This window comes from Macaca mulatta, chromosome 19 (assembly GCF_049350105.2).
Source record: "Macaca mulatta isolate MMU2019108-1 chromosome 19, T2T-MMU8v2.0, whole genome shotgun sequence".
Taxonomy (NCBI): domain Eukaryota; kingdom Metazoa; phylum Chordata; class Mammalia; order Primates; family Cercopithecidae; genus Macaca; species Macaca mulatta.
The window spans coordinates 68,736,460-68,763,605 of NC_133424.1; the positions used below are offsets into that span (position 1 = coordinate 68,736,460).

Genomic DNA, 27,146 nt, shown 5'->3' on the forward strand with positions numbered 1-27,146 from the left:
TGAGTTTAAGAGCAGAGGTTTAATAGGCGAAAGAGAAAAGAGAACAGCTCTAGCTCCTGCAGAGAGAGAAGGGCTCCCAGGTAGGACTTCCATGGGGCACGGGGTTTTGTAGACTGGCTTCAGGAGGTGGTGTCTGATATACATAGGCCCCAAAGATTGGTTGGACCAGGTGTGCCAATCAGAAGCTGGCTGTCCCACCCTAATCTTTTATTATGCAGATGGGGTCCCTGCCTGGCCAGGGCCATGCTGTCTGTTCCTTAATGTACACTTCCCTTTTGGTTGACAAAAGGGAAGATGGAGCTGCCATGTTGGACATGCCTGGCCCCCAGGTACCTTTTTCCTATTGGCACAGCTGCCGGCATTCACCCGTGCAAGCTTCCAGCTTGCTTATCTATGTCTGCGGCTTGATTTTTCAGGCTGCTCTTTGTTAGAAATGACTCAGGGGCTGCTTTTCATTAAAAGGAAAACCGTACCGAGGATTTCCTTACCCTCACTATCTGCCTAAATAATTTCTTTTTAACTCCTATGTCACTTGGGATTACAGGCATGAGCCACTGTGCCTGGTAGAGGGTTTTTTGTCTTTATTCCTCAAGATTTTGCATTTAGATAATTATGTTAAACTTAGGTGTGCTAGGTAGACATATGTCTGCTGATTACCCATTAGGAAGAATGTGGATTCCTACTTAGGGAAAAGGAGTCAGGCTGGTGGGACCAGCGGAAAGCAAAGAGATAAAGCAAATAAGCTATAGATCTGCATTTTCTTCATGGTCCAGGATATATAAACAAAAAAGGAAGCAGATAAGCTATAGGCTTGCTTTTCTTTATGGCCCAGGACATACAGCCCTCCGGAGCAAATCATGAACATAATTCACAAACTCCCTGCTTATCATCAAACGCACGCAAACATTTATCATCAAACACCTTGAGTGACAGAAGAATGCAGGTTAGCTCCCTGCTGCCTTGGCGTTATCCATCAGCCCAGGAACCATCCTATAAAATCTCCAGCTAGCCTTTGTTTCCTTGCAGTCAGCTCCTCTTCTGCTGATTCTGCCTGTCGCTCCCTGATAACACACTTTCATACTGTCTTTAATAAATCTGCCTTTCGCCGGGCACGGTGGCTCAAGCCTGTAATCCCAGCACTTTGGGAGGCTGAGATGGGCGGATCACGAGGTCAGGAGATCGAGACCATCCTGGCTAACACGGTGAAACCCCGTCTCTACTAAAAAATACAAAAAATTAGCCGGGCGAGGTGGCGGGTGCCTGTAGTCCCAGCTATTCGGGAGCCTGAGGCAGGAGAATGGCATGAACCCGGGAGGTGGAGCTTGCAGTGAGCTGAGATCCGGCCACTGCACTCCAGCCTGGGCGACAGAGCGAGACTCCATCTCAAAAAAAAATAAAAATAAAAATAAATAAATAAATAAATCTATCTGCCTTTCTTTACCCACAACTATCTTGGTAAGTTCTTTTACCTCTGCACCACCAGCCCAAATAGTTGCTGCTCACCTGAGACAAAGAATATATGTGGTTTTAAGCAAATCAAAGTTTACTTAGTGACCCTTACCAAGCTTTGTAGAAGGTTCTGCCAAAAGGAGAAGCTTAAGAGATAATGGCTAAAAATAAAAAATGTTACCATCTAGCCTCCTTGGCTAAATGTAACCACTGCCCAAGGGGTTCTTCCTGCCAACTGCATAAAGAAAGCCCATGGCATTGTAGTAGAGAAAAAGGTTAACAGACATGAGTCTGGCCACACCACATGGGAAATGGAGTTCGTACTCAAATCATCTCATCCAAAGCTCTTATATTAGAGGTTTTTCAAAGTCAGTTTGGGGGAAGGGGTAAGAGTGGCCAGGTAACGGGTGCTTGCTGCTGATTCGTTGGGCTGGAGATGAAATCATAGGGGGTCAGAGCTCTCCTTGTGTGGGCTGAATTGCTGCTGGGTGGTGCCACGGGAGCTGGATTGGTTAGTCCAAGTGGAACCATCAGGTCCAGGTGGAGCCATGGGTGTCAGACATGAGAAAACCCGAAAAGATATCTCAAAAGGCCAATCTGAGGTTCTACAGTGGTGATGTTATTTGCAGTAGTAATTGGGGAAGTTGCATATCTTAAAACTTTTGGAGTAATGGCTGACAGTTGAATAATGGCACCACCTTAGCAGGACCCATCCTCTTCTCCTCTCAGACGAATGGCTCCCATTCGTCCATTATTTAGACTATAGTGTAAGTGTGTTCCAAAGTTAGCTCAGCCCTATAGCCCAGGAATAATTAAGGGAAAGGGGTTAGCTCAGTTTACTGTAATAATTTTTCTCACTGATACAGTCTTTGCAAAGGTGGTTTCGTAAAGATGCCTACTCTCTTCACGCATTTGTGAAATGTCGAAAAGACTGCCAAAACCTGGAAGTTTACTGATGCCTTATTTTAAACAAGTCTTGTCTGTCTGGTTTGAAAAAGCGAGGGGAAGATATCAATCATAATTTTGTTCAAGACAGTGAGTTCTAAGTTTCTCTTCAAAGAATCAGTATGTCAGTATGTTCAGTTCTTTGTTCTCCATTTTAAAGTTTAACTTCCTCATTCTCTTCATCTCCTTGCCCCTAGTTTCAGTAAACAACTTCCCTGCCAGTTCTGATCAGTAGTTCACATCTGCTCCTCTGGTCACCTGCTCCATCGTGAGTCACCCCTGGTCACCTGCTCTAACCTAAGTCACCTTTAGTCACCTGTTCCATAACAGTCTTTCCTGCCAAAACTGCTCACCCCACCAGTCTGGCTCTTACCGCTGCTATCTTTAATATAGCCCATCAGAATTAGCTTAGACTGTGTGGTCCAACCCTAGCCAATAGGGGAATGACACAGCAGTAGGGGCTACCTACATCAGGGATAAGAACCCCTTCCCCTCCCTTGTTCAGGTGTGCTCTCACCATTGCTCCATCTGCAAGATGTACCCTTCTATAGAAGTAAAATTGCCTTGCTGAGAAAATTTATGTTAGAGTGCTACTTCTTTTGCGGCAGCAAATTTTTTTTTTTTTTTTTTTTTTTTTTTTTTTTTTGAGATGGAGTCTTGCTCTGTCACCCAGGCTGGAGTGTAGTGGTGCAATCTCAGCTCACTGCATGCTCTGCCTCCTGGGTTCATGCCATTCTCCCGCCTCAGCCTCCCTAATAGCTGGGACTACAGGCACCTGCCACCACACCTGGCTAATTTTTTGTATTTTTAGTAGAGACGGGGTTTCACTGTGTTAGCCAGGATGGTCTCAATCTCCTGACCTCATGATCTGCCTGCTTCGGCCTCCCGAAGTGCTGGGATTACAGGCATGAGCCACCGCACTCAGCCCGAAAATTTATTTCTAACAATTTCAACACTCAAACACAACCCAACTACAATTTTTGTGGATTGTGTTCCTTTTACTTTTTATTCATAGGAATAGTTTTCCAATGTTGCAGTCATAATGCAATTTCATCAGTTTTGTTCCTCCTTTAAGAAACCTTAACACAAGAAGTATTTTTACATGTTGCTTCATTGCCATGTGATTATTCTTTTAAAAAGTTGTATAGTTTTCAATCGGATAGATGTGAAAGGAAAATAAATCTCAGGACCCTGGCTGGGCATGGTGGCTTATGCCTGTAATCCCAGCACTTTGGGAGGCCAAGGTGGGGGATCACAAGGTCAGGAGATCGAGACCAGCCTGGCCAACATCGTAAAACCCTGTCTCTACTAAAGATTAAAAAAAAAAAAAAAAAAATTAGCCAGGCATGTTAGCGTGTGCCTGTAATCCCAGCTACTTGGGAGACTGAGACGGGAATCGCTTGAACCCGGGAGGTGGAGGTTGCATTGAGCTGAGGTAGCAACACTGCACTCCAGCCTGGCAACAGAGCAAGACTCCCTCTCAAAAAAAAAAAGTTTCAGTTAGTATTTGCTGCTATCATAGTTGCATTTTTTTTATTTTCTCAAATAAAATTCCCAGCTTCTATGATGCTCTTTGTCACTGGCAACTTTGATCAGACAATTAAATGAAACAATTGAAGGGCATAACAGGATTTTGGAAGGGATGGTACAGGATTGGGAGATAGAACTAGAGATAGGAGTTTATAAAATATTTTCAAAAACATTGAAGAATAGGAATAAGAGAGTATGATATTGTGAAATATATATTTGATCTTCCTAGCATAGAACTCCTAAAATCCTTAGAAACTACAAAGTAAGAGTAAAAACTCTTTGTATGCTAATGAGTTGACTGATAGCTGGCATCCCCTATATAGTTTCAGGATGGGGACTGGTTATGGAAAGACCAGGGCATGACTAGAAGGCTGGGACATTCAACCCCACCCACAACCCCAAGGAGGGGAGGGGATTTTAATCAACCATGTCTATGTAATGAAGCCGTAAAACTCCCAAAAGACAGGGTTCGGAGAGCTTCCACATAGCTGAACATGTGGAGGTTCCTGGGTGCAACACCCTTTCTTCTGTACCTCGCCCTATGCATCTCTTCATCTATATCCTTTGTAATATCCTTTATAATAAACCAGTAAACATAAGTGTTTCCTGAGTTCTGTGAGCCACTCTAGCAAAATACTGAATTGCAAAGAGGGGGTGGTGAAAATCCCAATTTGAAGTTGGTGGGGTCAGATGTTCCAGAGACTGGACTTGTGACTAGTGGGAAGGGGGAGGCAGGCTTGGGAACTGAGCCCTCAGCGAATGGTGTCTGACCCATCTCCAAGTAGACAGCGTCGGAATTGAACTGGAGGACACCCAGCTGGTGTTCACTGCAGAACTCATTGAACTCACTGCTTGCTTGGTATGCGGGTGCTTGGTATGTGTGGGAAACTCCCCCATATTTGGTCAGAGAAGTCTTGTTATGATTAGTTCTCGAGATAATAGGAAAAAAAATGCACCTTTTGTTTTTTCCACTGATTCAGAGGGCATAACTGAAGGAAGGAAGAACTGAAAGAATGGTCTTAACACTCTGCTTCGCTTTTCTTCATAACACGCATTACTTCCCAGTATGCATCAGTGTCCTTTATTATTAATTTTTTCCTATTGAATTCTTCCCGCATTAGAACGCTGCTTCATGAAGTGGGGATTTTGTCTGATTGTTCACTGCCGTGTGCCCAGGGCCTACGACAGTGCCCGACACAGTAGGCGCTCAATAAATGGTGAATGAAAAACAGGGTAAGGCGGGGAGAGAAGAAACAGAAAGGGAAAGGAAAGAGAAAGCCCGGGCTGCCAGACAGCTTAATCACCCGTACGTCCTACCGGGCCCCTCTCCAGCTGGCTCTGGCCACACACTGGTCCTCCAGGCTCCCTTTTCTCAGCGCTGGGCTCACAAGCCCACACCGAGCGCTTGAGCGCGGACGCGGCTACTGCGCGTGCGCGTCACCGCGCTAGCGCCCCGGCCTGGCAGCCTTTGGGGACCCGAGCCAGCTGCGCCTGCGCAGTCAGAGCGGGTCCTCCAAGGCCTCAGGTGGAACGGGTGGGTGAACGGGCGGTCGAACGGCCTGAGAGGGTTCAGCTGGTCCGAGTGGGGTTCTGAAGGCCAGCGGAGGTGGGCTTACTAGGGAAGGCGGCGCAGCAGAAACTACCCGCAACGAGCGGCGAGACCTGCGGCCGCCAGGGACCCTCGGCCACCATCCCAGCATCCTCTGTGCCGCGCCGGCCCTGGACTTCATTTCCCAGCGGCCCCTGCGGCCTGCCCTAGCGCTGCGGCGCCTTTGTGAGCGCGGCCGGCGGCCAGGATCGAGCCCTGGCCCGGGCCCTGGCCCAGCCCCGGCCTCCAAGGACCGCGCGAAGGAAGTACCCACCGGAGGGAGGAGGCGGTGAGGAGCGCGGGATGGAGCTGACGCCGAGAGCGGCCATGCCACCGTGTGTGGGACCGTGTGTGACAGTGTGTGAGAATGTTGTGACATTAAGGAACCGTGTGTGACAATGTGTTTGACAGTGTGGAACCGTGTGTGAGACCATGTGACTGTGTGAGAATGTGAGACTGTGTGTGACAGTGTGAGAATGTGTGTGAGACCGTGTGTGAATATGTGTGTCAGTGTGAGACCATGTGGGACAAATGTGGGATTGTGTGTGACAGTGTGAGACTGGGTGTGAGAATGTGTGTGACAGTATGAGACCGTTGCCCCTGTATGTGCGGGAGCCTTTGACAGTATATGGGACCGTGTGGGTTGTGTTTAAGACCACATCACCATGTGTGAGACTGGGAGTGTGTGACAGTGTTAAACTGTCACTATGTGTAGACCGTGTGTGAACAGTGTGTAAGACCATGTCACTGTGTGTGTGACCTGTGTGTGCGGGATAATGTAAGACTATGTGACAGTGTGTGTGACTTTGTGAACAGAGTTTGACCATGTGTGTAGAATCACGTGAGACTGTGACAGTATGTCAGGCCGTGTCACCGTGTGTGAGGCTATGTGTGGTTGTGTACGGTATGTGGCTGTTGATGTGGGACCACGTGAAACTGCGACTGAGAATTTGTGTGACAGTGTGTGAGACTGTCACTGTATGTGAAACTATGTGAACAGAGTTCGTGTTGTTGGACTAAGATTGTATGTGACAGTGAAATTGTGCATGACTGTGTGTGATTATGTGAGACTGAGGGAGATTGTGTGACTTAGCACTGTGTGTCATTCCGACAATGAGTGTGACAGTGTGACTCAGAATGGCCTTATATGACCCATTGTGAGAGCAGGGCGGGCTACAATGTGGGGGCATGTCCATAGGTTGCCAGGGGAGGTGCCAGAGTGACAAACTGTGTGGTTTGTTGTCTGTGATTTGTGTGGGCAGGAAGCTATGTGGGTGCTTGGAGATGCTGGTGTTCTCTGGGGTTTGGGAGACTGCTGTTGTGGTGGAGAGACAGAGAGATGGAGATGAAGGGGAGAAGATGGAAAAAGGGAGAGGGGAAGAGAGCTGGAAAGGGAGAGACAGACAGGAGCCTCAGACTTAAGCCTGAAAACACTGGCTGCTTGTCCTCTGGCACAGTAGTTTTTCCATCCCTCTCAGTCTCTGGGGGCATGTGAGGAATTTAACAGGAAAAAGGAATGGGAGACCTACCATGTGCTATTTATGAAAATAAATGACAGAAAGATGAAAATTTATTTAAGAAAGGATGTACCAAGCACTGTGCTCAATGCTTTATGTAGATCATTTCAGAATCCTCCCAACAATTGATAGGGAATAGTTACCGTTTCACTGATAGGGAAACAGGTTTGCAGTGGTTACCTAACTTGCCAGAGGTTGTAGAGGTAGCATGTCGTGGTTTGGCTGTTTGAGACCAAGTGTTCTGATCCTTAAGCCTAGTCATTCTTACCACTGAGTTATGCTGCTTCTTAGGTAATAGCTTTATTCTTCAAGACAGTGAGGTCTGGTGGATAAGAATTAATGATAAGGGTTTGGATGACTGTTCATGCATAGCCCCTCCTTCCCTCTCTCCTTCTTTCTCTCTGAGGAGATTGCCCAGAAAAGTCAAGAGATTAGTTTTCAATTGTGGGTTGTCATAAGCCAGGACCTGAAGCAGGCCGTCTTGACTCTTTGATCGAGTGTCCACCACACCACATGGACCCTCTGATGCTCACTCTGTGTATAGAGATGCTTTCTCTGAGAAATTTTATTTTGTAGCTTTATCTCTCATCCTTGCAGAAAGGGTGGGAACATATTTCCTTTCAACATCATGATCGGGTGGAAAGAATTAAAAGTTAGACCTGGTTTCCAGTTTGGCTTAATTCCTTATTACCATGATGCCTTGAATAATTAATTACTCAGATGAAGAGCCTTCGTGTGTGAAAGAGAGGGAAATCCTTGCTTGGTAATGCCATTGTGTAATTGCTGTTTTGTTTTAAATTATAAAAGGAAAGGTAACCTAAGCACAGAACATGTATTTTTTTTTTTTTTTTTTTGAGACAGAGTATTGCTCTGTTGCCCAGACTGGAGTGCAGTGGCGTGATCTTGGCTCACTGCAAGCTCCGCTTCCCGGGTTCATGCCATTCTCCTGCCTCAGCCTCCCGAGTAGCTGGGACTACAGGCGCCCACCACCACACCCAGCTAATTTTTTGTATTTTTTAATAGAGACTGGGTTTCACCATGTTAGCCAGGATGGTCTCCATCTCCTGGCCTCATGTCTTGATCTCCTGACTTCGTGATCCGCCGCCTCAGCCTCCCAAAGTGCTGGGATTACAGGTGTGAGCCATCGCACCTGGCCCATATGTTGTATTCTTAAGATCCAAAGCATGTGGGCAAAAGAATTGTAAATTTAGATATAAATGACTTGCTCAGTGATATCTCTAATTTACTCCTGAGGTTGGGGAAAGAAGGAGAAAGAGAAGGAAAGGTTTCTAGGCTGATGATACTGACAGCTGCAGGGCAGGCCTGGCATTTTATGGTTTTTTTTCCTTCTCCAGCTCTACTTTCTCAGGATACCATCCCTCTCCTGGAGAGGAGCCTGAAGGAGTAGGACAGAAGAACTGTCAAATTCTGGAATCCTTAAAGCCATGTCCAAGGTAAGGAAGCATTTCTTCTCTCTTCCCTAAAATGCCATCTTATTTTTTAGGTTATACGAACATTTTGTTTTTCTTCCAAAATACTCCAACCTAACAAGGTTCCATTCATCCAGTGACTCGTTCCTCATATCTTGCTTTCCAGTAAAAGTCCCCAAAAGCTTAGTCATCTTTTTTTCCACAGCCAGCATTTTTATCTTCACTCAAGAAATAGTTCGGCACCTCCTCTGGGTTTAGTGTCTGTTAGAAGCTCTCAAGATGGAAAAATACACTCACTGGGCCGGGCGCGGTGGCTCAAGCCTGTAATCCCAGCACTTTGGGAGGCCGAGACGGGCGGATCACGAGTTCAGGAGATCGAGACCATCCTGGCTAACACGGTGAAACCCCGTCTCTACTAAAATACAAAAAAAATTAACCGGGCGAGGTGGCGGGCGCCTGTACTCCCAGCTACTCGGGAGGCTGAGGCAGGAGAATGGCATGAACCCGGGAGGCGGGGCTTGCAGTGAGCTGAGATCCGGCCATTGCACTCCAGCCTGGGCAACAGAGCGAGACTCCGTCTCAAAAAAAAAAAAAAAAAAAAAAAATACACTCACTGGTATATGAAAACCTTCACTGTAGTAAGTTGATTCATTGAGATTGAGGTGTATGTTCAGATGTAACCACTAGCATAAATAAAGCTTTTCCACAGACCTAGGTTTGAAAAGAAGGCGAGACAGGAGGGTTGTCAGGTGGTCTTAGTCACAGAACAGGGCAGAGTCTCTTGCTCAAAGTGATTTTGAGGAGTGAGATGTGTTGAGTCTTGAATATTAAAGTGTGGGTCAGCTAGGGCAGGGATTTTTCCAAGCACTCTGTGGGCTTTAAAGAATAGTATTCCAGGGAATAATGAGGTACCATTTTAGGGACATTCTCAGTGTCCACAGCTATGTTATTCTAGGTCATCCAGTTAAGTGGAATTAATATGTAAAAAATAGAACTTTTTTTGAAAAAGAGTAATGGGAGAGCACTTAAATCTACATTAAAATAAAAGCTGTATATATCTATAATAATGAAAACAGTAGATAGTGTGGAATGGAGCCAGAAGAAACATATGATGTTAAGAAACAAATCCAAGTATAAGAATTCCATAAGAATGGAAATATTCATTCACTGAACATATAGTTATTAAAGACCTTATGCTAAGTGCTGTGATAAATAAAAATAGGCCCTGTCTTTGTCTTCATAGAATTTAATGTATACTAGTTTAATTATATGATGTACTGATGTTATTTTAAATCAATAGGGAAGGGATGGAATATTCATTTAGTAAAAAAAAATTACACATAGATAAAAATACGTAGAGGTTAAATACATTATATAGGTTAAATATGTATAAAAAAACACAAACCTCTAGGTTAAAATACAGAGAATGGAGAAAGAGTAAGGTGAGGCAGATGCAGAAATCAGCTAGTACAGCACTGTCCAATAGAACTTTCTGTGATGATTGACAGTAGAAATGTTCTATATCTACAGTGTTTAATATAGAAGCCACTAGCCAGATGTGGCTACAAAGACTTGTGTATACTAGCATGACTGAGAAACTGAATTTTTAAATGTTACTTGATTTAAATTTAGCCATATGTAGCTAGTAGCTAGTGTATTAGACAGCACAGTGTTAGGCTTATAAAACAGTAAAGCCGGGAAGATAATTATGGGTGATCTTGTCCAAGTTTCCCATTCTACAGATGAAGAAAAGGAGGCCCGGGGAAGAGAGTGACATGTCCACGTAACCAGTTAGTGACTGAGTCAGATGTAAGAAGTTGTAATATACATTGAGGGTCAGTAAGGTCGATGATGGTGAGTGATGATATTAAGAGGGTGGTGAAAAATGATGAAGGACACTGTAGCGAGACTGTGATGGGGCTCATTATTTCACTCCCATGCCCGGAACCTTTATTGCCTTCCTGTCTTACTTGGAATGAAATCCAGTATCCTAACCATGGCCTATAAGGCCCTTTGTGCTTCAGCTCCTGGCTTTCCTAGACCTCATTTTCTATAAATATTTACCTCTCTTCATTTTAATGACAGTAGTGAATTTGCTGTCTCTCAGACTTACTCTGCTTTTTCTTGTCTCTGGACTTTTGCATTTGCTCCCCCATCCCCCTACATGTTGACATAGCTTGCCCTCCCATTTCACTCAGATTATTGTTCAAACCTTACCTCTTCGTTTAGACTTACCTTGACCATATCATCTACAATAAACACCCTATCACTCTTAATCACCCTTTACCTTCTTTTGTTTTTTGTCACATGTCACTACCTGACATGTATGACCTTATGTTTAATGTTTTTCTCCTTTGTTAGAATATTAAGAGGAGAAACTTTGTTTTGTTCACCTTTGTATTCCTGACTCTTAGAATAGTGCCCAGTTGGTAATAGGCATTCAGATGAATTCCTCATCTGTGAGCGAGACCAGGATAGCTAGAGCTAGACACCTCTTCTTTCCTGCTACTGATTTGGTAACAGAAGAAAGAAAAAGCTGAAAGTGTGATGTATAGAATAGATGGAATCCATTAGCCCAAATGCTGTTTCTAGGACCCCTCCCCAGACCTCCTGAATCATGGTCTCTTGGTGGCACCTAAGAAAACACATTTTTATTGGGTTTCCCAGGATTATTATTATTTTTTTTTTTTTGAGATGGGGTCTCGCTGTGTTGCCCAGACTGGTTCTGAACTTCTGGCCTCCAGTTATCTTCCTGCCTCAGCCTCCCAAGTAGCCCAGTAGCTGGATTACAGGTATCCAGGATGATTTTAATGCATGGCTTTTGAGAACCTCTGCCTTTAAAGATTATATTTAAAGTATGCCTCTTGTAAGCAGCATATAATTGACTAGTTTTAAAAAGGCTAGCCTGATCATCTTAATCTTTTAGTGTTTATTACATATTTAATATAATACTTGTAGATATGTTTTTAAAACTACTGTATTTCTGTTTGTTTTCCATTTATCCCATCTATTCTTTTTTCCTTTGTTTCTCCTGAACAGGATGAGATGCCTATGGTGATTTAACTCCACAGTATTATTATTGCTCTATTTATAGTTACTGCTTTAGAACTCTTAATTTATTCCTGTGTTTTCATGCTTCCATTTTCCTTCTGTTTTACTTCTACCTGAAGAACTCTTTGAGGATGTCTTTGAGTGCAAGGCAACACTTTACTCCCACCCTTAATTGTTTTTTTTTCACTTCAAAAACAATTTGATCGTATTGTTGCTGGGTCAAAATAGTGTAATTAAAAATTTTTTTGAGGTTAAGTAATTTTGTGAAGTCCTGGTCTCAATGGAGAGAATGACATCTATGAATCAATTAAAAAAAAATAATTCAAGACCTATGCAACATCATAGTAAAAAATTAAGATTTACCCAGCCGGGTGCGGTGGCTCACACCTGTAATCTCAGCACTTTGAGGGGCCAGGCGGGTGGATCATCTGAGGTCAGGAGTTCGAGACCAGCCTGGCCAACATGGTGAAACCCCATCTCTACTCAAAATACAAAAATATTAGCTGGGCATGGTGGTGGGTGCCTGTAATCCCAGCTACTTGGGAAACTGAGGCAGGAGAATTGCTTGAACATGGGAGGTGGAGTTTGCAGTGAGCCGAGATCATGCCACTGCACTCCAGCCTGGGTGACGAGGGCAGAAAACTCCGTCTCAAAAAAAAAAAAAAAATTAAGATTTACCCAACTGAAAATAAGCATGGGGGTTAGTAAGTAAGACAGGGCATAATTGTACTATATAATATTATTCAGCTAATAATTGACATTATCAGTAAGTGAAATATATACATAATCATAGACATCAGTATAAGGAACTGTTTGAACAGATTATACTAACTATAAATTATAATTGCTTTTAGGAGGTCGAGTGACACGGGAGTAAACATGGGGGTGAAAGATTTCCAATCCTAGCACTTTGGGAGGCCAAGGCAGGAGGATCACTTGAGCCCAGGAGTTTGAGACCAGCCTGGGCAACATAGTGAGACATCATCTGTACCAAAAATTAAAAAAATTACCTGGGCCTGGTGATGAGCGCCTATGGTCCCAGCTGCTTGAGAGGCCGAGGTTGGGAGAATCATTCAAACCTTGCAAGTTGAGACTGCAATCAGCCATGATTGTAACACTGCACTCCAGCCTGGGCGACAGAGCAAGATCCTGTCTCCTAAAAAATAAAACTTAAAAAAAAAGGAGTGGGGGGAAATCACTGAGGGTAGAAATACTGGAGAGTATATTTTTAAGTTTCTTTAATGATAGTAATTTTTAAATTAAATCAAAATAATTATAAAAAGCATTTGCAAGGTATTCATGGTCTCATTGGCTGAGAGGAAAATGTCAGATAATTAAAACACAGAATGCATTAGTTCATGTGTGCAGCTAAAAAGTGTCTCTTGAGGACTTTGTGTAGCAAAAGCTTCTTCATTAATGTCTACACAATAAATGATGTGTGTGGAACACTTTCCTGCCCAAAATTTTAAAGAGTTTGTATTGAAGTGTTTGAGTTACAGTAGAATTGATGAATAGCAGTGCCCAGGCCTATCCAGCACAAGTTTTACTTTTTAGACCTGATTCACATTCCTTTCCTTTTTTGAAGTGACAAGTCACTTCCTTAGATATCCTTGTATTAAGAAGTGTTTCAGAGATGGAAGCTTTTTAAACAGCTGATGCATGTAATTGATGTTTCTTGGAGCCATACTTTTGCTTTCTTTATAGATAACCTCCTTAACATTTTTGTGCATCGTTCTGACAGTAGCAGTTAACATTGACTCATTTTTTTTTTCCATTAAAAAGGTTTCTAAATAAAACTACTGATGTATTTGAGTATTTCTTCAACAGGAGCATTACTCTGCAAAGAGTCATACAAGGGTAGGGGTGATGTTCATATTTGACAACCAACAAGGCAAAGGCACACAGCAGAACATATCTTAGCTGGGATCCTGGCGTTTGCTGCCATGCTGGGCATTAATCTTCAGTTGCTGAATTCCTTATGGAGAAATCTGGTCACTAGCAGCACTCAGTGCAGTAGCTGTTTACCAGTGAGTGTGGCAATATTTCAGTATTTAAGGAATCAACATAGCTGCTCAGGTGTGTACCATTGAATCCCATCTCTATGTCAGCCCAGCTTAAGAACAGGCTTTGCTCTGTGACATGTCAAAACCAAGATGCATATGCCTAACCATACAGCAAGCCCTGGTAAGTCTTGAGCTGATTTATCTTGTTAGGAAGAAGACCCATTTTTAATTTTTAGGGAGCGAACTAGGTCTCGTTCCATGTTATCTTAAAGATCCTTACTTCAACATGCAGTAGTATTTGGGAGCTGTACTGTAACATTTTAAAAACTCTCTTGCTCATCAAACAGGCACAGTTGTGTATGTTCTTCTAGTGAGAGCGGTGGGTATTTTTTGATGCATTTCATTATCAGACTTGGAGACATTCACTATTTAAGTAAATTAATAGTGCTTAAATTATATTATTTTGTCTCTTATGTAGCATATTTATAAGTTACCAACTATCTTTACAACTTAGTGGGGTTATCAAGAGCTGTTAGGCAATCATTTGTTGCCTCTTCCACACAGTCTCAGGAAAATTTTTATTTCCAACGGAAATTTGTCCTATATTGAAATAACTTTTATTGTACTTCTTTGATTCCTTCTTATCAAGTACTGATTATACAGATTCAAACATTTATTATAATAGTACTCTTCTTCTCAAGACATTAGAAGTCACAGTCTTGGAGATCAACTTCATTTTATCTGTGACAAATTTTTTCTTGTTTTGATTGAGATACCTTTTTGTTTGTTTGTCTTTAGAAACAGGGTCTCACTATATTGCCCAGGCTGGACTCAAGCATCCCAGGCAATCCTCCTGCCTCAGCCTCTTGAGTACCTGGGACTTTAGACATGCACCACCACCTCTGGCCTGATTCAGATACCTTTTGTGACATCAAGCTGCTGTTCATCTAAACCATATGCCTTCCGTTCATTTAAACCATCTACAGGGGAGGAATTTGTGTAAAACAAATGTTTAAAGTACAACACACACAAGACCTAGGTTGTCATTATGAAATGTGTACTCTGAAATGTAAAAAATACGTGAGATACCTGAGGTCATCAGTGAGATGAAATGCATCACTTTGACAGCTGATTAGCTAATGTTATCTTTGCCACCAAGCACAAATTCAGTGGCATACTTCCCCACACATTAGGTAATCTGTCACTCAGCTTCTTTTTTTTTTTTTTTTTTTTTTTTGAGACGGAGTCTCGCTCTGTCGCCCAGGCTGGAGTGCAGTGGCCGGATCTCAGCTCACTGCAAGCGTCACTCAGCTTCTTGATTGCTCTCTGTTATGGTATACATTTAAGCCATATTTTTGCAAGTCAGTATAAAACTTTGTTTACTGTTTCTATTATGTATATTTAATTTCAGAAAGTCAATATTGTAAGCATCAAACATATTTATATGTATTTTTATACAACCCTATTGATGTCTCTGGAACATTGACCATTTCATTGTACTGAGTTTGGAAAAATGCCAGGTTCAGCCATATACACGTTATAAAGCTTAACTCAGCCTGTTTCCTCCTTGAAGCTCTTTACTTCCCCAGTGTATCTGATTTTCCAATATTGAGAAATAACTCTGGCATTTAATATGAATAACATATTTTATACTCGATTTACAGTGTTCTGTTATTTTCCAATTTTGTGTATGTTATAAATCCTTTTCTCCAACAGTATTATCTCTCAAATTGTGTACTTTCCATGACAGAATATCAAAACAAAGCACAAAGAAGTCATCTAGTAATTATCTGACATGTGTTGCCTAGAACCTAAGATACTGTCAGAAAGTTTTGCTATGTGCAATATTTCTCTCTCAAAGTATAGACGATTTAACTTTTTAACCTAGGCTCATGTGAGGATATGAACACTAGTTGAGCAAGAATGTGTTTATGTCATTTCAGGATTTGGTGACATTTGGGGATGTGGCTGTAAATTTCTCTCAAGAGGAATGGGAATGGCTAAACCCCGCTCAGAGGAATTTGTACAGGAAAGTGATGTTGGAGAACTACAGGAGCTTGGTATCACTGGGTAAGGACGTCTCCTGTAATTCAGAATCTGTACATGGGACTGAGCTCCAGTGTAATGTTGGGAAACCTCTGATGTCCTTCACTAAATTTACCTTTCTTGTGCTTCCCAAAATAGGTTGAATTTGTAGAACTGGCAGCTTCATCTTCCCCATTCTTATTCCTCAGCTCCCTCCCATTATGCTCCCACCTTCTTGATGATGCAGAAACTTGATCTTACTTATATACCTGCCTAATTCCCCTTTTATTTTTTGTAAGCAGGAGTTTCTGTTTCTAAGCCAGATGTGATCTCATTATTGGAGCAAGGAAAAGAGCCCTGGATGGTGAAGAAAGAGGGAACAAGAGGCACATGCCCTGGTGAGTAAGAGAGAAATAGGGAGATAGAAGACATTGCCAGGAAAAGCTCAGCAATTCTGAAAGATTTCAGTTCATCATTGATGTTTCCTGGGTAGCTTTTCTTAAAGATTCGAAGTCTGGGAAGAAATATTGAGGCATCTTTAGCATGAGCTCCTCAATATGTTCTCTCTGTTTATATTCTCTCACAAGTTATGGTCTTCTCTGACAGTAATCTTCTCTGATAACCCATTTTCCTATTGTTGGATCCAAATGTCACAGCATCTCCTTGTCCTTGCCTTTTAGTTTTATACAGGTTGCTTTGTTTCATTTTTTAAAAATCCAGGTGCCTATAATCCCGGCTTTTTGGGAAACCAAGGTGGGTGGATCACTTGAGCCCAGGCGTTCGAGACCAGCCTGGGCAACATGGTAAAACTAAAAATACACACACACAAAAAATCAGCCAGGGCTGGTGGCATGCGCCTGTAATATACGTGGGAGGCTGAGGTGGGAGGATCACCTGAGCCTGTGATCTGAGAGCACGCCACTGCACTCCAGCCTGGGCAACAAAGCAAGAGCCTGTCTTAAAAAAAAAAAAAAAAAGAAGCTAGGTTTTTTTGGTTTGTTTTTTGTTTTTTTTCCTTTCTCAGTTACTCATTCCTTTTAGATTGAAGGATTGATGCATTTATTTATTCTTTTTCCAAGCCTCATTGGCTTTATGTTTTTTTTGTTTGTTTGTTTGTTTTTGAGATGGAGTCTCGCTCTGTCGCCTAGGCTGGAGTGCAGTGGACGGATCTCAGCTCACTGCAAGCTCTGCCTCTCGGGTTTATGCCATTCTCCTGCCTCAGCCTCCCGAGTAGCTGGGACTACAGGCGCCCGCCACCTCGCCCGACTAGTTTTTTGTACTTTTTAGTAGAGACGGGGTTTCACCGTGTTAGCCAGGATGGTCTCGATCTCCTGACCTCGTGATCCGCCCGTCTCGGCCTCCCAAAGTGCTGGGATTACAGGCTTCAGCCACCACGCCCAGCCGACTTTATGTTTTGAGAAGAGGATTCTGCTAAATTCTTGGGATTATTCAGAGGCTTATACACCAGCAAAGAAAAAAGAAAGCCAATTTTATTTACAAGTGTGGATAACTACAAGATGATAACACTTAATAGAAACAATCATAAGAATAGGTTGATAGGAGGAAAGATGATAAATTTGGCTGTGGACATAAGAGGGTTATATGTATAAGATGAGGAGAGTTCCAAGCAAAGAAATGCAACATGCAACTGGTTTAGAAGATAGGGTCTGAGAAAAATACTCTGATTTAGAGATGTCAGTGTGAATGAATGAGATCACTGGTCTTAAGAGTTTGAGAGATAAAGCCTGATGCTGAGGCCTTTGTGGGAGAAGTGAATCTTTGACAACTTTCTCAGTATCCTCCATGGTAAATGGCATCTCTGTAGTTTGTCTTTGGTTAACATATATATATTTTTAGATGGGGTCTTGACCTGTTGCCCAGGCTGGAGTGCAGTGGTGCACTGCAACCTCCACCTCCCAAGTTCAAGCAGTTCTCCTACCTCAGCCTCCCAAGTAGCTGGGATTACAGGCATGCGCCACCATGCCCAGCTAATTTTTCTGTATTTTATGTAGAGATGGGGTTTCACCATGTTGGTCAGGGTGGTCTTGAACTTGTGACCTCAAATGATCTGCCCACCTGGGCCTCCCAAAGTGCTGAGATTACAGGCATGAGCCACTGCCTCCAGCCTGTCTTTAGTTAAATTTTATGCATTTTAATTTTTCTAGATAATTGTTCTTTTCATTTAGGTTATCAGATTTCATGAATTTGAGCAAAGTAATATACAATTATTTTTCTTTTTTTATATCTATAATGGTTTCCAATTTTAATTTCTTATTTTGTATAACTATTCTTTTTTAAAAAGAATATATTGGTTGGGTATGGTGGCTTACACCTGTAATCCTAGCACTTTGGGAGGCCGAGGCATGTGGATCATGAGGTCAGGAGTTCAAGACCAGCCTGGCCAAGATGGTGAAACCCCGCCTCTACTAAAAATACAAAAATTAGCCAGGTGTGGTGGCAGGCTCCTGTAATCCCAGCTACTCAGGAGGCTGAGGCAGAGAATCACTTGAACTCAGGAGGTGGAGGTTGCAGTGAGCCAAGATCACACCACTGAACTTTAACTTGAGACTCTGTCTCAAAAAAAAAAAAAAAAAGAATACATGTATTATTAGGTCGCTCTGTTCATAAATAAGTTTATTTTTAAATAATTAGCTTATGGATTTATGTATTAGTATTCTTTTCCAATTTTCTGTTTTTTTCCATACTAATTCATAAAATATTTTCTCCTTACTAATTCTTTCCTTCTAATTTTCTTATTTATTTTTATCTCCATAGTGCTGAAATGAGAGCTTGATCTATTAATTTCATTCTTTTATTTAGTAATGAGATTATTAAGGACTATGAATTTTCCTCTAAGTTTGTCTTTGTCTATCTCCTGTAGATTCTGATACTTGTGTTTTTGTTACTGCTGTTCATACTAGATAATCTACCTTAAAAATTTTTTTCTTTCACCCAGAGTTGTTTAAAAGAGAGTTTTCTGGTTTTATTGTATTTGATCAGATAGTATTATTATTAAGGAATTATTTATATTCAGTAAACTGGATACATATAAATTGTACAGTTTGATCATATACCCATGAAACTGTCACCACAATCAAGACACATTTAGTATTTCTATCACCCCAAAAGATTGCTTGTGTCTTTCTATCTATCCTACTCTCCACTCCCAGTTCCAAACAAACATGAATCTGATCTTTGTTGTTTTTTATTAATTTGCATCTAAAGTAAATGGAATCATACAGTATGTATTTTGTTATGTCTGGCTTATTTCACTCAGCATAATGATCTTGAAATTTATCTATATCATTGCAGTATGAATGCAACATTTCATTTATCCGTTCACCTAGTGATGGACATTTGGGTTGTTTCCACTTTGGGGCTATTATAAATAAAGTTGCTATACAGCTGTCATGTACAGGACTTTGTGTGAACATATATTTTTATTTTTTGGGGGTAAATACCTAAGATGGAAGAACTGAGTTATATGATAGGTATATGTTTAACTCTGTTAGAAACTGTCAGCTTTCTGAAGGAATTATACCATTCTTCTAGCAGTGTATGAGACTTCCAGTTAATCCACATTCTCACCAAATCTTGGTATCATTAGTAGTATTTTTAATTTTAGTCATTCTAAAAGTTGTGTTGTAGTTTTAGTATGCATTTCTGGAATGACTAATAATGCTGAGCCTCTTCTCATATGCTTACTGGCCATGCATATAACATTTATGAAATATTTGTTCAAATATTTTGCCCATGTTTTATTGGATTGTTTATCTTATGAGTTGTAAGAGTTCTGTATATTGTCTTAAAACAAGTTCTTTATCATTTATATGTATTGGCTTATATGTATGCCAATTATGGCTTGCCTTTTTGTTTTTCTACTGCCACCACTGTTGGAGGCAAAGTTTGCAATTCTTGTAAAATCCAATTTATTAACTTGTCTTAGTTGGTGCTTCTTATATCTAAGAAATTCTTGCTACTCCCAGGTCACAAAGATATTTTTCTAGGAGTTTTAAAGTTTTAGCATTTACATTTAGCTCTGTGAATGATTTTGAGGTAATGTATGTGTCTTGTGTGAGGTAAAGGTTGAGGTTCATTTTTTTTTTCCATATGGATATACAGTTGCCCCAAGACCGTTTGTCAGGAAACACTTTCTCTTCCTAATTGTATCACCTTGCTACTTTTCCTGATCATCACTTGACCATATATGTGTGGGTATAGTTCTGGAATCTCTTCTGTTCCATTGATCTATATGTCTGTTGTCTCACCAGTTCCATACTGCCTTGATTACTGTAGCTTTATGGTAAGTTTTGATATCAGATAGTGCAATTTGTAAAATTGCCTTGACTGTTTTAGATCATTTGCATTTCATATAAATTTCAGAATGAAGTTGATAATTTCTACTCAAAAAACTTAGATTTTTGCTGGGATTCCATTGATTCTGTACATCAATTGAAAAAGAACTGACCTCTTAACATTGAGTCTTCTAATATAAGTATGGTTTATTAAGCCATTTATTAGTCTTTAAAAATGTCTCGAAGTTGGGTGTGATGGTGTGCGCTGGTAATCTTAGCTACTTGGGAGGCTGAGTTGGAAGGATTACTTGAGTCCAGGACTTTGAGACTAGCCTGGACAACATAGCAAGACTCTGTCTGAAAAAGAAAAAGGAAAAATAATAAAATTTATCTTAAGAATATTTTGTAGTATGCAGTGTAGTCGTACTGTGTTAAATTTTTTTCCTAAGTGTTTAATAGCTTTTTGAGTGCTATAATAAATATAATTTTTTAACAATTTGGTTTTCTAATAGTTTGCCCCTAGTAGGCAAAAAATGTAAATTGATTTTTGTATTAACTTTACATCTTATGACCTTGCTAGATTCATTTAATAGTTGCCCTCACAGTTATTTTGTAGGTCTATGAGGATTTTTTGGATGGACAATCATGCCATCTACAAATAGTTTTTTTTTTCCTTCTGATCCTTTGAGAATTACACCTTACACCTTACACCTTATTTTTCTTGATGTATTGAAATGGCTAGGACCTCCTGTCTAATGTGTAATTGAAGGGGTAAGAGGAGATGTACTTGTGCTGTTCCAGTCTTAAGGGGAAATGTATTCTATCTTTACTGTTAAGTCAGTGTAAGCTGTAAGTTTTTCTTAGATGTCCTTGATCAGTTTGAAAATATTACTTTCTATTCCTGGTTTGCTGAGCATTTTTATAATAAATGGATCAGATACTATTTCTACATCTGTTGAAATGATAATGTGATTTTTTTTTCATTAACCTTTTAATATGGCGAATTACACTGATTGATTTTCAAATGTGAAACCAATCTTGCATTTTTGGGATAAACTCTACTTGGTCAAGATGATGCTATTCATATTTTCCTGGATTTGATTTGCCCAGTTTTATTAAAGATTTTGCCTTATGTACATGCGCTACATTGGTCTGCAGGTTTACTTTTATTTATTTATTTGTATATATATTTTTTTCAAGACGGAGTCTTACTCTGTCACCAGGCTGGAGTGCAGTGACTCAATCTCAGCTCACTGCAACCTCCACCTCCTGGGTTCAAGTGATTCTCCTGCCTCAGCCTCCCGAGTAGCTGGGACTACAGGCACATGCCACCACGCCTAGCTAATTTTTGTATTTTTAGTAGACACGGGGTTTCACCCAGTTGGCCAGGATGGTCATGATTCTTGTCCTCGTGATCTGCCCACCTCGGCCTCCCAAAGTGCTGAGATTATGGGGATGAGCCACCACGCCCGGCTTGCAGGTTTACTTTCTTAAAATTTTTTTTATCTGGTTTTGGTATCAAGATAATACTGGCCTTATGAAACCAAGTTGGAAAGTGTTTTATCTTTTTCTATTTTCTGACAGTTTGGATAAAATGATATTATTTCTTCCTTAAATATTTGATAGAATTCACCAATGAAGACATCTGGGCCTGAAGTATTTTTTAAATAACAGCTTTAATGGATATAGGGTTAATCAGGTTATCTGATTTTTGTTGAATCAGCTTTGGTAGGCTGTGTCTTTCAAGAGATTTCTGTGTTTCATCTGAGTTGTTCAATTTATTAACATTTTTTAAAAACAGCTGTACAATATGTAATGATAACTCCTCTGGTGTTGCTGATATCTGTTCTTTTTTTCTTGATAACTGATGTTTTAAAAGAACCTACTTTTGTTTTATTTCCTCTGTTGTTGTTTTTCTGTATTGTTAATTTTCTTTCTTAACTTTTTGCTTCCACTTTCCTTAAGTTTACTTTGGTCTTTTCCTCACTTTTTTTTTTTTTTTTTTTTTTTTTTTTGAGACGGAGTCTAGCTCTGTCACCCAAGCTGGAGTGCAGTGGCCGGATCTCAGCTCACTGCAAGCTCCGCCTCCCGGGTTTACGCCATTCTCCTGCCTCAGCCTCCTGAGTAGCTGGGAGTACAGGCGCCCGCCACGTCGCCCGGCTAGTTTTTTGTATTTTTTAGTAGAGACGGAGTTTCACCGTGTTAGCCAGGATGGTCTCGATCTCCTGATCTCGTGATCCGCCCGTCTCGGCCTCCCAAAGTGCTGGGATTACAGGCTTGAGCCACCGCGCCCGGCCTTTTCCTCACTTCTTGAGGTAACATCTTAGATTATTGATTTTTAGACTTTTAGTTGTTTTCTAATATAAGCATTTGAAAACTAGATTTTCCTTTAAGTACCGTTTTAGCTGTATCCCTCAGATTTTGATATGTTGTATTGTCATTATCAACCAAGATATTTTCTAATTTCTCTTACTATACTCTTTGGCCCATGATTTATATGATTTGGCCCATGATATATAACCTCTATTGAGGTTAGACAGCATACTCACCTTGGTTTCGGTACTTTAGAATTTATAGAGACTTGGTTTGTATATACTTGGTTTATAGTCTATCTTATTTACTGAACACACTGTGTGCACTCGAATACATGTTGTACAAGTGTTGATTGTAGTGTTGTATAAATATAAACTAGATCAAAGTAGTTAACCCTGTTGAGATCCTCTTTGTTACTATTTTCTCGTAGTTTTGTCAGTTTCCGAGCAAAGCATGCGTTAGTTGCCTATTATGACTATAGGATTACCTATTTCTTACACTTTCAATTTTTGTGTTATGTATTTTGAGGCTTTATATTAGGTGCACACACATTAAAGATTATTTCTTTCTGGTGAATTGATCCCTTTATAACTATATGTCTCTTTATCTTTGGTAATACTCAGTTTTAAAGTCTATTTTATCTGACACGAATATAGTCAGTCTGGCCTTATGCTTACTGTTTGAATGTTACATCTTTATCTGTTTACTATTTATTTTTAATGTATTCTTATATATAATGTGAGGTTTCTATAAACAGCATATAATTGTGTCTTTCATTTTGTTGATTCCTATAAACTCTGCCTTTTAACTAAATGAGTTCATTAATATTTAATTATTTGTATAATTTGAGTTGGGTCTACTATTGTTTTCTCTTTAATATTTCTCATTAAAAAATATTTGTTCATCTCTATCTTCTTTTGGGATGTTTGAATATTTTTTATAATTCCATTTTATTTTATCTGCTGGCTTGTTGTACCTTTTTATATTATGCTTCCAGTGGGTGCTATCGTGCAGTGATGCTCAAAATGTGGTCCTGAGACCAGCAGCATCACCTGTGAATTTATTAGAAATGAAGATTCTCAGCCCTCAACCTCCACTAACTCAATCAAAAACTCTGTGCACAGAGTATAGCAATCTGTCGTTTAGCAAGTTTTATCTAATTCTGATACACTCTAAAATGTAAGAATCATGCCTGTAACGATTATAACATCCATCCTTTTCAGTCTAATGAGAATTAGTATTCATCAATGACTATACCTATGTTTTTACTTCCTTATTATAGTTTTATCAACCTAATTCTGGGTTTATTTAATTAGATCATTGCTCCTTGGCAGTCATTTCATATTTCTTTTTTGACCCATGAGTCTTCAGAATTTAATTTTCATGTTGACTTTCTATAGGGCATTCATGAGTGTGATTTACAACTGTTTAGAGAGGAAAGTGGAATTTGGAAGGGCACTGAGGCAGCACAGTGGGAGTCAGCAGCCTCAATTTAAGTATGTTGCCTTCAGATTCTTTTCCTTCCAAATATCATTATCCACTATAATATTTTAATGGTAATATTCCATTTGATTTCAGACATTTACCCCATTCATGCAAGCATGTCATTCTAATAAGAGGATGAATTAGTGTGATGTTTTGTGTATTATTGATTCAGTATTTATTCCAAAGATACTAAGCATCTTCTATCTTTCCAGGCTATTTTAGGCAATGGGTGTTCAAGGGTGAGGAAAAAAGTTCCTACACATGAATGTTTACATTCTAATGAGAATAGAGAGTAAGTTAACATGTAATATGATATTAAGTAAGTTAGGTGCTGTGAAGTGCAAAGCAGGAGGAAGGGGAGTATGGAATACTTCATATTGGATGTTCAGCAAAGGCCATACTGAAGAGGTAATATGTGAACAGAACCTCAAGTGAAGAAGTGCACTGAGAGAAGGGATCAAGCAGGTATCTGTGGAAAGTGCTTTTCAGGCAGAGAAATGGCAAGTCTGGTGTTCCTAAAGTGGAAATATAGTGAATACCCATATGACTGAAGTGGAGGAAGCAAGCAAGAGAGTAGTAGAATATAAGATCAGAGAACACCAGGTCATGTAGAGTTTTATAAACCAGGGTAGGAATTTTGGCTTTATTATAAACATAGTACGAAACTACAGGAAAATCTTAAGCAAAAAAATGAAGTGATCTGATTTGGAACTGAACACGGGAAGGCAGAGTAAGTTCTGTGCTAGGTTAGTAAGACCAAGCAGTTTAATAGAAAACTACTCTTAAAGGAAGGCATCTTAGCTTCAGGGATCAATTGAAAATTTACATATGGTTGGAATTTGTTACATAGAAAATGATTTTCAGGAAGACTTTTTTCTAACTGCAGATGTTTACCCACAGAGTTTTATGAACAATATGAACAACCATAAAGTTTTACATGTATCCTAATAAGGATATTGATAGTGCCTAGTGTTGTTTTTAGGCCTGTGATTCCAATGGAGTTTTTAAATCATGTTAACATCATAAAACTGGCTTATTAAAGATAACTTAGCTTGAATGCAGGATAACCTATGATAAGAGAGGACAGGTGTTTGAAGTCTGTTATTAACTTCGATATAAAAAGCTGATTATGATTTTGGATGACCACCTTGTTTTGCTCTTCTTATATTTACCTTACTGGTTGTCAATGATTATTTCCTTAATCAACTCTCTTAAATTCTTATTATTTATAATGTCATTATTTTAGAATGCATTATAAGCTTTTAAATCCTTTAACTTGCTATGTATTTTATTCACATGTTTAAGTTTCTTCTAGTGAATTAAATACAAAAGACATTTGTTTCTTGATATCTTTTAGATTGGGAGTATGTATTTAAAAACAGTGAATTTTCATCAAAGCAAGAGACATATGAAGAATCATCCACAGTTGTGACAGTGGGAACAAGACATCTTAGTTATAGCCTTGACTACCCCAATTTGAGAGAAGACTGTCAAGGTAAGGACTGGTATAAGAACCAGCTGGGAAGTCAAGAGGTACATCTTAGGCAATTAATCATCACTCATAAGGAAATCCTTCCAGAAGTTCAAAATAAAGAATATAACAAATCTTGGCAAACATTCCACCAGGATACAATCTTTGATATACAACAGAGTTTTCCCACCAAAGAAAAAGAACATAAGCATGAACCACAAAAGAAAAGTTACCGGAAAAAATCTGTTGAAATGAAACATAGGAAAGTCTATGTAGAAAAGAAACTTTTGAAATGTAATGACTGTGAGAAAGTCTTCAACCAGAGCTCATCCCTTACTCTTCATCAGAGAATTCATACTGGAGAGAAACCCTATGCATGTGTTGAATGTGGGAAAACGTTCAGCCAGAGTGCAAACTTGGCACAACATAAGAGAATACATACTGGGGAGAAACCCTATGAATGTAAAGAATGTAGGAAAGCCTTCAGCCAGAATGCACACCTGGCCCAACATCAGAGAGTTCATACTGGAGAGAAACCCTATCAGTGTAAAGAATGTAAAAAAGCCTTCAGCCAGATTGCACACCTGACTCAGCATCAGAGAGTTCATACTGGAGAGAGACCTTTCGAATGTATTGAATGTGGAAAGGCCTTTAGTAATGGTTCATTTCTTGCTCAGCATCAGAGAATTCATACAGGAGAGAAACCTTATGTGTGTAATGTGTGTGGGAAAGCCTTTAGCCATCGTGGATACCTAATTGTACATCAGAGAATTCATACTGGAGAGAGACCCTACGAATGTAAGGAATGTAGGAAAGCCTTCAGCCAGTATGCACACCTTGCTCAACATCAGAGAGTTCATACTGGAGAAAAACCTTATGAATGTAAAGTATGTAGGAAAGCCTTCAGCCAAATTGCATACCTTGATCAACATCAGAGGGTTCATACTGGAGAGAAACCCTATGAATGTATTGAATGTGGGAAGGCCTTTAGCAATAGTTCATCACTTGCACAACATCAGAGAAGTCATACTGGAGAAAAACCCTATATGTGTAAAGAATGTAGGAAAACATTTAGCCAGAATGCAGGCCTTGCTCAACATCAGAGAATTCATACTGGAGAGAAACCTTATGAATGTAATGTTTGTGGGAAAGCCTTTAGCTATAGTGGATCTCTTACTCTACATCAGAGAATTCATACTGGAGAGAGACCCTATGAATGTAAAGATTGCAGGAAATCTTTCAGGCAGCGTGCACATCTTGCTCATCATGAAAGAATTCATACTATGGAGTCATTCTTGACTCTTTCCTCTCCCTCACCCTCCACATCAAATCAGTTGTCAAGACCTGTAGGTTTCATCTCCTGAATATGTCTGAAATCTCACCTCTTTAATCCATTTCCATTACATCATCCTTGTCCAATGCACATTAATATATTTGACATGGGATACTCGAGTAGCTTTCCAATTGGTCACCTTGTATTCACCTTTGTCTGTGTCAGCTGTCCACATTGCAGCCAAATTTGTATTTTAAAAAAATATGTTGAATATCATTTCTCCCTCATTAAAATTCCTCAGTGGCATCCCATAGTTTTTAAGTTAAAGTACACATTCTTCAAAATAGCCTAAAAACCTAGCCTCTAACACCTTGTTCCAGGCTACCTTCCAAAGTTCCTATCTTGTATCACTACCCATCTCATTCTCTGAATACTTATCCAGGATTAAGACACATTTTCCAGAACCAAAAAGATCTGGGTTCCAATCTTTGCACTTCCATTTTCTGCCCTCTAATTTGGGGGCAGCATTTTGTGCTTTGTAAGCTTCAGTCTGATTTATAGTGTGGGAATAATAATGGTTCTACCTCAAAAGTTAAGAGAAGAATGAAATAATGCATGTAAATTGCTCAGCAGCGTGCCTAGCATAAAGTAATTAAACATTAATGTAAAGTAAAAAGATAACCATACTATACATAGAAGAGCCGATCATCTCGGCCATGATTATCTCAGAAATAAAAAAGAGATGCAGCAGCTCAGGACTGAGAGATTGTG

At 40.1% G+C, this 27,146-nt stretch overlaps 1 protein-coding gene and 1 long non-coding RNA gene across 8 annotated transcripts; one reads left to right on the forward strand and one right to left on the reverse strand.

Annotated features, from left to right (window-relative positions):
• On the reverse strand, positions 1-9,810 carry LOC144337107 (uncharacterized). Its single transcript, XR_013409729.1, has 3 exons — positions 9,074-9,810; positions 4,881-8,755; positions 1-1,139 (listed from the first exon to the last, which is right to left on the reverse strand). It is a non-coding gene; the product is annotated as an uncharacterized LOC144337107 (long non-coding RNA).
• Positions 5,677-27,130, forward strand: ZNF583 (zinc finger protein 583). Of its 7 annotated transcripts, XM_077979962.1 has the most exons (6): positions 5,677-5,801; positions 8,385-8,483; positions 15,457-15,583; positions 15,841-15,936; positions 24,989-26,116; positions 26,201-27,130. In XM_077979962.1, the coding sequence occupies exons 2-6, from the start codon at positions 8,475-8,477 to the stop codon at positions 26,464-26,466; spliced, it is 1,626 nt and encodes a 541-aa protein (XP_077836088.1). In that variant the 5' UTR covers positions 5,677-5,801; positions 8,385-8,474; the 3' UTR covers positions 26,467-27,130. The 7 variants fall into 7 exon arrangements, with proteins under 7 accessions (XP_077836088.1, XP_077836085.1, XP_077836086.1 ...); XM_077979959.1 differs by having other exon boundaries at positions 5,677-5,847; positions 15,838-15,936; positions 24,989-27,130; XM_077979960.1 differs by having other exon boundaries at positions 5,677-5,847; positions 24,989-27,130.
• The last annotated feature ends 16 nt before the right edge of the window (positions 27,131-27,146 follow it).